The 11,599-nt window shown below is 38.4% G+C and overlaps 1 protein-coding gene across 2 annotated transcripts in view; it reads left to right on the top strand.

Moving 5' to 3' along the window:
- The first annotated feature begins 10,305 nt into the window (after window positions 1–10,305).
- LOC307024802 (uncharacterized protein) overlaps window positions 10,306–11,599 on the top strand; it is a 47,324-nt gene continuing 46,030 nt past the window's right edge. For both annotated transcript variants that reach the window (XM_079659205.1, XM_079659204.1), the window contains exon 1: window positions 10,306–10,398. In XM_079659205.1, coding sequence (XP_079515331.1) covers window positions 10,369–10,398 — 30 coding nt within the window. In that variant the 5' untranslated portion in view covers window positions 10,306–10,368. The remainder of the gene's footprint in view (window positions 10,399–11,599) is intronic.

Genomic DNA, 11,599 nt, shown 5'->3' with positions numbered 1-11,599 from the left:
CGTGAAAACCATTAGATCTGCTGTATGTAGAGCTCAGCAGTATACATTAAAACAAATGTTCTTCGTTTTCAAGAAGTTTTTGCAATTTTATCAATTTCTAATAACACACACCCACACACAAAAAGTACATTAGGGACATTAGGTTGTGTAAAATAAATTATTAATTGGCAAAATAGTATACATTTAGCATAATATGACCCTCTACCTAATGTAAATCTTGTACTGCTAGTCAAGTCTTCTATGGAGAGCTCGTTAGTGTTGTCAGAAAAATATATAATTTCCGTCGTCATGTGTCAAAACCAGCAGGGTATCAGTGGTCGTTGGGCCTTAGTTTGAAGACTTGAGGCAGGAAGTAGAGTTTGGCTCGATGAAGAAGTGTTTAGCCTTCGTCAGTGCTGCCCGAAAGTCAAATGAACAAGCCGTCTATTATGCGCTGCATTCTTTTCCATTATTATCAGGAGGAACACCCCGAGGTGGCATCTGGTGCCCATCAATCATTTACGCAATGGGTTTTACAGAGCAAGAAAAAGTTCCCATAATGCTCTAAATACGTCTCTGTTTTGTGCATTAGACCCAATAGACGCATTAGTTCCAACTGTGACATCAATCTACTCTTCAATTCTGTACAGCGACAATTATTAAAGTCAGTTTAGAGACATTTCCCCATCTTTATTAAAAGCTCGATTTCAGTAATGTTACTAAATACAATCAGTGATACAATCCTTAAACTAATGCTTTATCTGTACTCTATGGCACAACATTTTTTTTTTTTTGTTAGCAGTTTTGTAAATCGTACATGCCTAGCCAAGCTTAGCCAAGCAATTTCTGGAAAGTACAGTTAAAGCACAGCAGACCACCGATTGGTCAAGATTGTCTCTCGAATGATAACTAGCGGGACATCCTCAAAAATGCTCAAAAAAGTCTAATCTAATCTACATCGGATATGAAATTGGCTAAATGAAAACATTCCTCTTCGGAAAAATCCTCAACAAGTGTCCCGTTACAGCACTTTCACATGATAACACCATGACTATCAGATACAAATTACGCTTACAATGAGGTGCTACCATCTGCAATGGAGAACAAAATAGAGAAAAGAACATGTACTGGACGTGATTATGATCCACAGTTAAATTGCGTGAAACTCAACCATGCACCAATTTTAATAATCAGCTTTGCAAATAGGGAAGTAGGTTGTGTTTTACACATCATATGCTAAAATGTTAGCATGGAGCATCGAACCCGCTACTTCCTTACATGGTAAACTGCTGAGTGCTACTGATTGTTGGCAGTGTAGTGGAGAATGTGACTTCACAGCAAATGTTTAGCATTGTTTAAAATATCACTCTGAATTCTGAATTGTAATAAGTTATCTAGAAGACTTCAATCACTCACCTCAGTCAACTAAAGTCTACTGTACCATGCTGCCTGCTGACTCATCAAAACGCTTATGTAGGTCAGGATTTCCCTCTTTTTTTACAATGATCACAAACCGATTTAAAAACATCCTAAAAGTATGACCTTTTAAAGCTAGCCTTGCACTTGTTGATATTTCATTATAGGCCAGATATTACAAGCACACAACATTTGGAGTCATTGTGTCACCAACTGTAACTCAGCAGTGAATCATGGGAAAGTATGAAGATGCAAGGAGGTGGCAGAATGTTAGGAATGAGGGTGTGAGCCTTGAATGGTAGGCTAACAAACAAAACATGCATGCATGCAAAATAGTTTGAAATGGTAACATCACATACTTCAGAGCATAGCTGACTCACCCTGTGAATGACAGCTCCTTGTTAAACACTGTGACGTGTTTTTTGTTGCCACATCATTGTGTTGTGCAGTTCAAATGTCAGACAATACGTTGTTTGTTTCTAGTGTAAGATAACAGCATTTATACATGATGTGAATAGCAAATAAACACACATTGAGACGGGTCATGAACTTGCACCATTGATTTGAGCTGTTCCCGTAATTGGAGAATAGAAATATCTTACTTAATGAAAAACTAATTAAGTAAGTCAACAAACTTGTAAATCAACAAATTACACAAAGAGAACATTGTGGAACCGCCCCCTATTGTTGATTGACAAATTATCTTTGGGCATCTTGGCAACAATAACACAGATGTAACTAAGGCAGATCCCAGAGTTTACCACATATCATAAATCCTCACAGTTCCTAAAACACTTGAGCACATTTTTGGGATATTCTTTGTGAACACACAGATTTGGTTGAAAGAAAACACGGAAATAGTTTTCTAATTTTGAAATGAATCAGTTGTTAATAGAGAGCCGCAGTGACGCGTCCTAAAGTAAGTTAGGTATGTAAGTTATAATTGTTACCACCGTCTCTTTAATGTGTCTCAACCACAGACCTTATTTCCAGATATTTTCCAAAACCCTATGGAGAAATTGCATTGCTTTTTGACAAAGGAACCGGAAGGAGTTTACTTCCTGGTTCTAGGACGCGTCACTGCGGCTCTCTATGTAGGGATAACACCTGATGATGTTTTGAAGGTGTGCAGAATAAACTTCACAGTCAGATAAAGACATGCATTGAGCCAGTGGCCGATTAGCTTTGCAAATGTGCATGACAGCACCTTTTAAATTAATCAAGTTGACATGTAATGTCTTGTTTGTTTTCCCCGACTAAGTCTTTGTGTTAAGCTAAGTTAATGACTTGCTGGCTTTAGTGTATGGGATTAAGGGCGGTGTCATAATAATGGTTTCAATCTTGTTTAAATTCTTGGCCATGGCCACATACTTCCCAAATGTCCCCAGGCTTGAACTATTTACTTCTTCTGTTCAACTTTGCAATGATAGGGCCAATGGTATGATGTGTTATGATTTGACCATCACTTATTTTACACTGAGTTCTTTGTGCAGTTGGTGTTGGCATTCAGGAGATTGAGTATCGTACAGTTTGTCCTGCTTATCTGTTCACTGGACATCAGAAAAGAACGTAGTTTAAAATCTGTATTACTGGAGTTGGGTAAACAACAACTTGTCGTCCATTATTGGGAGTGACTTACAATAATCATCCAGTTGATCTGGAACAGAGCCACAGTTCATCTTAGTTTCCTAATCTTCAGCTTTCTCTGCAAAGATGAACACATGAAAAGTCATTGGACTAGTTCAGTGTGTTGACTTGGCTTGGTTTCGATAGTTTAACGTCTGTTCCTAAATTATCTGATTTACAATGCTGATTGCAAAACATATTTTGACACAGATTTTTTAAATATATTCATACCATTTTAGACGAATTACCAAGTCAAATACATAAATTGCAATAGAGTGCAGCGAACAGGATATCATCTGGTTGAATTCAAAGTCCTTTATTTATTATTTCCCAAAACACGTACACTTATAATTGACTCAAATTGCAGACTGACGTATTATCTCGCTGAACTCATCTGAATGCTTCTCAGATTGTTTTTGCAGTAAAAGCCTTTCTTCCCATTTCATCAGCTTTTTCCCACTTCAACATAACGTTCAGGCCACACGGTTTACTCTAGGGTCAAGAGTGTGTATTGCAGCCCATTTCCTACATCTTGTAATTTCTCCTGCTAATGGATGCCTGAGAGTCCTAATTATTCATCTCAGTCATTTCAAAACTGCCACCGAGCTTCTCCTGAAATGCATCTTAGTGCATTTTTGCATTTTATAGCTACTTGTTTTTTTCCCCCCCTCCTAGTTTTAATGAGTGTTGTTTTGCATTATGCAGTACCTCCAGGCTTCAATTTGGCATCTGGGAAAGTTGGCTTGACTCCAAGACTGTGGTCACCCAGTGCTTATTACTCATTAAGCCTCGACGGAGGGCCAAGTGGGTGCAGGCTTGGTGGGTGCTGCAGTGCTTGGAGAGTATGGATGTTGTTGTTTGTCTCAAGGTTCTAGTTATGGAAGTAAACTAAGAAATGAGAAAGTGAGGGAATTTAAAAGTCTCCATCATCTGCATGTCTTTATAAGTCTGCAGGAAACATTAGGCCCTGAGAATTAATGAATGTATCCTAATGATCACACTGTTTTTTGTTTTGCTTTAGACCTTCAGTAATATTAGAGCAGATAGATTTAATAGTAGGTCAAATATAGCTTTGGAACAAATTACTGATGATTACAATATCAAGATTTGCTTCGTTTTAGGCATAGTTACACTGTGTTATAGTTCATATGCTTTATAGGGCTGAATGTGTGCCGAATAGAATACTTGCTACTGTTGGTAATGAGTAACTTAAGCTCCCAAACTTTTAGCATTCATCCGTAAAACACATATGCTAAGGTTAGCTCAACACAGGGATTATCAAGTCAGTCACACGTTGGGCAGCAACAATGAAGCAGAAAGAGAGTTTAAAATGAGGATGGTGTTGAAAAGCCATATAAAATGATACACACTCATGACTGGGACGATGGCTTGGGGACAGTCAACATGTTCGATGTGTCCTTGGGAAAGATACCTAACTCCAAGTTGCTTTGGAATGTTCGTGAATGTTAGCTTCCTTGAGCAGGTGGCCTTGTATAGCAGTCTTTGCTTCATCGTGAAAGGGTTTCATAGACTGGACAGAGTACCATATAAATGCAGGCTATTTACAATTCAAATTGAACAACAATTTTCCTAATTTTGTGTTTTCATTTCATAGGATAAGAGATGTTTTTTAGTTTTATAGCCTACTGTGATCTGTCGCCTTTTGGATGAGTTTTGTTGGTCCGTATTTTTTTATTTTTTTAAAACTGGCAAAATGCTACGTTAGTCCCCAGAAAAGGTTATTTGTAAATCTTTGACAATTTCAGTCATCTATTAACAATTACTGTAAAATAAATAACTTGTTGTCTCCATGTGTGGTTGTCAACATGCTCTTTATTTGTTGTTATTCACCTGTCTGTCGTCCTGTCTGAAAAATGACAGCTCAGTCTTTTTGTAATTTTTTTGGGAGGAGCTCAATCTAAGTAGGTTGCAAAACCAGCCCTGCACACGTGTGTGTGTGTGTGTGTGTGTGTGTGTGTGTGTGTGTGTGTGTGTGTGTGTGTGTGTGTGTGTGTGTGTGTGTGTGTGTGTGTGTGTGTGTGTGTGTGTGTGTGTGTGTGTGTGTGTGTGTGTGTGTGTGTGTGTGTGTGTGTGTGTGTGTGTGTGTGTGTGTGTGTGTGTGTGTGTGTGTGTGTGTGTGTGTGTGTGTGTGTGTGTGTTGGGTGGTGGCAATAGCTGTGCCTAAAATAACCTGTGGTAACACCTGCATGCAATGAAAACATGCCATTAATCAGTCTGCTGTACTCAAAGTGTGAGGGACAAAGTGACTTTACCAGAACTTGTCCTTTGTTTTTAATAACTGCACTCTATCAGTTATTACGCCTGTCTGTTATGTGTGAAGACAATCACACAGAACAGACATCTTTCACACTAGACGGCATCAAAAATGACATAAAGTTCTCTCTAATTTTGGCCTTGATCTGCGTTTCGATTCTCCTTTCACTTCATCTAGCTCCATTAACTTTTACTGACAAGGTGAAGGCAGTTCGAAAGGGATGCAGGGTGACAGAAAATAACAAATTCAACACACTTTCTGTATGAGTGGCGTTTCAAAAAAAACCGAGGCTGCAGAGACTGGTTGTTTTGTTCTGTTTTACACAGATACTGATAGTGTGGGGAGCAATCTTAAACTGGTGTAATTGTTAAACACAAAAGAACTGGTTTGGCTCTGCTTTAATTCCCAAGTGAGAGGCAAAGAAGGAGAGCCAGTACAGGACGAGTGATATGTTGCTTATTCACCGCATCATTAAGTACAAAACTGGTTCTACTGTTTAATAACTGGTGTGTTTATTGAGAAGCTGCATGCTACAATCCACTTAACTAATACAAACCTTCCTTGTTCTTTTAATGAAGCGAGGGACTGCAAATTAACTATTTCTAATTTCTAACATAGATCTCAGCGTCTCTCACCTCATGCTATGTTGGCCAAAGTCTGTGTATCATTAGTCGTTGGCTCCTGACTGAGAATTCTTAACGCTTCAATGATATTTTTTATAGAGGTCATTCAACTTTGTCCCATCAATTTGTGTTTCCATACAGTATGACAATGGCTCTGTGTACGAAGCCAGATCCGTAAAAAGTGTTCTTACAAGCTCTGGCATCACCTTCATGCTTCACCTTTTAAGGATAAACATGAACGCCTTCTGTGAGCCAAGTACGGAAGCCCTGAGATGCGAGTGAGAAATTCTGGTCGTACATTTTGGTCTAAATGTCCCTGTTTAGTTTTTTTTACTAAAGAATGGATTAGATCTACTGCTAAACATTTTTTATTTAATCCGTCAAACATTTTATTTAGAACATTTTGCAGTGTTTAAATTAAGCGTTTTGTGGCTGAAATTAGACAAACTGCATTCAAAAAATCTTTACTGTACGTCCCAAAATGTTTGATGTTCAACTGTGTTCATAAATAAAATAGGATTAACCAAGAAAAATGATGCTCTTCAAGCTTTTTTTGTGCTTGTAAAATAAAATGTCTCCACCTATTTCGCACAATTTAATACGACCTTGAAAAATCATGCCGAAATCATAGACCTTATCCCCAAACATGAGTGTCGGACCCCGCTATGGCTAAATGGGAACAAATCTCTGCAGCAGGTTTTACCATCTGGTGGAAAGAGGCTGTCGCACAGGGAGCATCAGTGTGAATGAAAGAAGTGGTTAGCGGAGGCGCTAAAGCAAATTGATTATACTTACTTTTATTAATTCAGGTATAACAATCAGGTGGACATTTTAGATTTTTGGCATAGACTCTCCTGTTGCCATTTACTATTTATTTCACAGACAAGCTGACATTTTGTTCCTTTTTTTTGTAGAAAATGCAAGAACAAAATATGATAATATGAAAATATGATGTTGTTTTTCCTGTAGTATACACCCAGTTGTATGACTAGAATTCACCACCTATGGTCATTGTCGAATTTACATCTCTAGAGAAGAAGAAAATATTATTTTAACTTTTCATTTCACTCATTTGTAAAATAGTGTGTCAAATGGTAACATATGTGCCACATGCTTTCAAACTAAGTTTTAACCCTATAGTAATACTTTTCTACGTGGAATTTCACTTTGAAATCAGCAACAAAACACATTTTATATGAAGTGCACGTTGTGTAACACTTGTGTACAGAGAGTTCAGGACTGCAGTTAAAATGTTTTTCCACCATAATGAAACATTCCTGGTCAGTTAATGAACATGCAGGGCGTCTCCCAATTTAGAGCTGCTACTGGATCAAAGTGCACCAGCGCAAGGTGACATACCACAGCTGTGAGTCATGAGCACGGCATGCTGGGTAGAGGGGTTTCCTGGTGCACTTAACAAATACAGATATGTTTGCTGAGTAATAACTTGTTTAGTCATCATGACAGTGCATGTCAAAAGACTTCTGAACATGAGAACGGAACAAAAGACGCAGTATACTTTTCACACCTTTCTCTCTCACTGCAGATTAATTGTCTGATACAATTGCATGTCTTTAACCCTCAATTTGACCCCAGTAGTTTAAAACTCAAGACAATGATCATATTCCAAATGTTAACCAACATGTATGTCTCTGGTGCTTTAGGTATCTAACGACCTAAATAACCATTTAAATAAAACATTAACCCAACCTTCCCCCCCGCAGACCCCTTTATACATCCAGAATTCCTATTATGTGACTATCGAAAAATATATAAATCACCATAAAATCTCACTGACTGAAATAAAATATTAAATTAAGATCTTTTTGATGTTGTTTAAGGACCAATAACTAAAGCAGAGGGTCGTTTTTTTTTTTACAATGATACAATTGCATGAAATAGTCACCTCAATATCATACTACACAAATCAACACAAATATGTGTAAAATATTGACATTTTTATATGTTTTATACTTCTAAAACAGCCGATGCGTACAAAGTGCGTACAGGACATTTGAAAAAGATCTTCATGTTCATTTTATGTTTACCCATTAGTCCTCACTAAATTGGGAAAAGTCATGAAATACTAAGCAAAACAAATAATGTGAAACGTTTTTTTTAGATACGTTAAACATTAAATGGGGTCAAATGGACCCCAAGGATAACAGGAGGGTTAAAATCACATAAAAACAATGTGATCAACAATTTTTAAGGAAAATAAATATGAATTAAAGAACAAATACATATTTGTAAAAGCATAGATAGGAAGGGCATATAGTAATGTGGATGACAAAGGTGATGGAGTGATTCATAACCTCACCTGACGGCACAATATGATTTGTTCAAACAGGGAGAGTCTGCAGTGTCTCATCTGAAAAGAATGGGACGCTCCTCTGAGCCGCTGACAGAGTTTTCAATGGGAGAGAAAGTTACTCTCTTCAGTCTCATCTAACTGAAGTACATCTTCAACTAAATACTGATCAACTCTTTCCGTTAAGCTCTCCTCTAGGACCGTTTCATATAGGCAATAAAATGAGTTCCACTTTAACGAGAAGCACTGCCCTGCAGACTAGTAGATTTTAAAAGTCCTAAAAAACATTATAGGGACATATTGTCTGCGATCTTGGCAAATAAACTAAACTCACTAAGAGTAAGAAGTTACTTAAAGCTACATAAACCAATATTTTTTTAAATAAACCATTAGTGGAATAAATCTATGTAATCTGCAATTTACACAATGGTGTATTTGTATTAATAACTTGTTAACATTACCGGCTCCTTTTAATAGTTTCATATCTAAACTACGGCAACTTTTTTATAATCTTGCGCGTCTATTTTTCTTTATTATATAAGTCCACTCCCTTCTGTTGTTAAATAAAAACAAATTACTTAAACACAAATAACCAGATAACCAAATCTGCAGTTTTACAGAGCATTTGAGGCTTTTTTAGCTTATAGTGTGTGTGTGTGTGTGTGTGTGTGTGTGTGTGTGTGTGTGTGTGTGTGTGTGTGTGTGTGTGTGTGTGTGTGTGTGTGTGTGTGTGTGTGTGTGTGTGTGTGTGTGTGTGTGTGTGTGTGTGTGTGTGTGTGTGTGTGTGTGTGTGTGTGTGTGTGTGTGTGTGTGTGGTAAAGAGACAGACACATGAACAGAACAAAGTCAACAAAAAGGAACAGAGAGCTGCAGACATGCTTCCATACCGGCCAGCTTATCAAGGTGTGTGTGAGTTGGCGTCCTTCCACAGTCATCGGGCTCCACCCTGACACACCCTGAGTGGGAAGAAGGACTCTTGTGACTTGGATAGGGGGGGGGGGGGGGGGAGATAGAGATTTGAATTCTTTGATCAAACCCAACCTCAGGTTTAGTCATAGTTTATTATTGCAGAGCGCGCAACTTGACTGGACTTGACGACTGGTTTCCCATCATGTCAGTGCGTTTATATTGAGCTTCCTTTTCAACATTGTGGTCGCCATAGATCCCCCAGATGGACTGTTTTGAAAATAGTCTGGAATTGAGACTCATTATTTTCCCACATGTAGTCATATCTTAAGGTTTGGGTTCACTTTGTTTAGTATGTTACACGTTACATGCTACTTTCCTCTACTAAAGTAATAACGCCATTTTATCAGCTAGTTAGTGCAGGCCAGGGATAAAGGTCTCCTCTCTTCATTAATAGGTGATGTGTCCTACACTAACGCACACACACACACACACACACACACACACACACACACACACACACACACACACACACACACACACACACACACACACACACACACACACACGAGAGGTTGAGTACACTGATCAATCGGGCAGGAAACCTAGACAGATATTAACTAACAAACTCACATTCTCTCACTCTGCTTGTCCATTGTGGTCAGTTTGAGGTTGTAGTTAGGGTCATCTCCATGTACACAGTACTGCGGCCCACCCACTAGCGCACACACCATACTTGCCAACCTTGAGACCTCAGAAATCGGGAGCATTTCAAAACCACCGCGGGGGGGTTGGGGGGGTCGCTTCATTGTAGTTGTAAGTGCACTGTCTTGATGGAGCATTATGTGTGGGCTGGAAAGGAGTGAGCAGAGGGTAGAGTTGTCGATTCTTGTGACTATCTTCCTCACCCTCTCAGACTTTCAGTTGCGCGTGCTGCTAAAGAGACGTGTCACCATGGAAACCAAACAATGGTGTAGCTGTATTAAAGTCCGAGTGGAAACAGTCCTGAGTAAATCTGATTTAGTCAGAAATCGGGAGACATGCGGGAGAAATATGACCCCGGGAGGAAACCGGGAGGGGGCAATGAAAGCGGGAGTCTCCCGCGAAAATCGGGAGGGTTGACAAGTATGGCACACACACACACACACACACACACACACACACACACACACACAGGAACCCCCTGTAGTTTGGGCTCAGTCAGGAAATTAGTTTTGAGTCTGTCTGTCATCATGAATACTTCTCTCTCTCCAAGATCTGCAGTGAGTACTTTTTAGAACATTGTAACAGCTAAGAAGCTATTTAATTGCCTTCAAACAGTGAGGGAAAGAGTCTTCTCTAAAGCTTTACTGCTAGCTTGATAACAGATCTTTGGTCAGTCAGCTAACTTTTTAAATCTTTATATTGAAGAAGTTCGATTTAACTTTATTTATTAAAGACAAGTAACAAAGCTTATAGCCTGAATACTTGGTGAGGTAAAGCTAAACATTTGTTTTGTTCTGCAGCTAGTGTGTTTAGCTATAGCTAAGTGCAGCACCTTAGCTAGCTTAACATTATTTTTAAGGCATATTATTACCTTTGATAAATGTTCTTGTTTTAAAACATAATCTTTTTAAAGCCTTAGTTAAAAACGGTCTAACATTTTCCTTTGTAATGTTATTGTAAGAAAAGTAATTTACTTGTTCTACTATTTAATAAAGAGGCATTGTGATGTTTAGATTTGATTGGTAGTTTCGACATAATGATGAAGTTGTTTTGGATGGGATTTGGATGATGCTTTTTTCAGCTGAAATTCTCTTCCCTTTCTTTGGCTGACATAATGACAGAGAGCAAGAGTTTGTGAAGTTTTTGATGTGTAATTGCATTGATGCGTTGAGGCATGCAAGTACCAGGTAACAGCTTTTGCACATTTCAACAATTTAATTGTGTAGGCGTTTAGTAAAGTGGGGACAAGTTATGTAATGTTAAAGTTATTAGTCATGGCGTTTTAAACTTAGATAATTTTGGTAGTTTTGGCATAATGATGAAGTTGGTGTTGTTTTGGCTGTGATTTGGATGACTTGCTTTTTTTAGCTAAAATTCTCTACCCTTTGGCTGACACCATGGCACAGGGCAAGAGTTTGTGTAGTTTTTTATGTGTAATTGCATTAATGCGTTGAGGCATGCACGTACCGGGTAACAGCTTTTTTGCACATTTTAACAATTTAATTGTGTAAGCGTTTAGTAAAGTGGGAACAAGTTATGCAATGTTAAAGTTATTAGTCATGGCGCTTTAAACTTAGATAATCAGCTAAATTCACCCTGGGTCAACGCCTGTAAGAAACAACACATACGGTCACAAGAAGTAGTCAGAAAACTACAGCCCTCATTACAACGTTCAAGCGCGGGTACTTTCTCGTAACTTTGTTTCGTCCGTAACCATATAAAATGTTTTTTCTGTAACTTCTGCAATCAGAACTGCTT

The sequence above is a fragment of the Notothenia rossii genome (assembly GCF_949606895.1).
Source record: "Notothenia rossii genome assembly, chromosome: 11".
NCBI classification, from domain to species: domain Eukaryota; kingdom Metazoa; phylum Chordata; class Actinopteri; order Perciformes; family Nototheniidae; genus Notothenia; species Notothenia rossii.
This window is presented reverse-complemented; position numbering and strand designations above follow the sequence as displayed.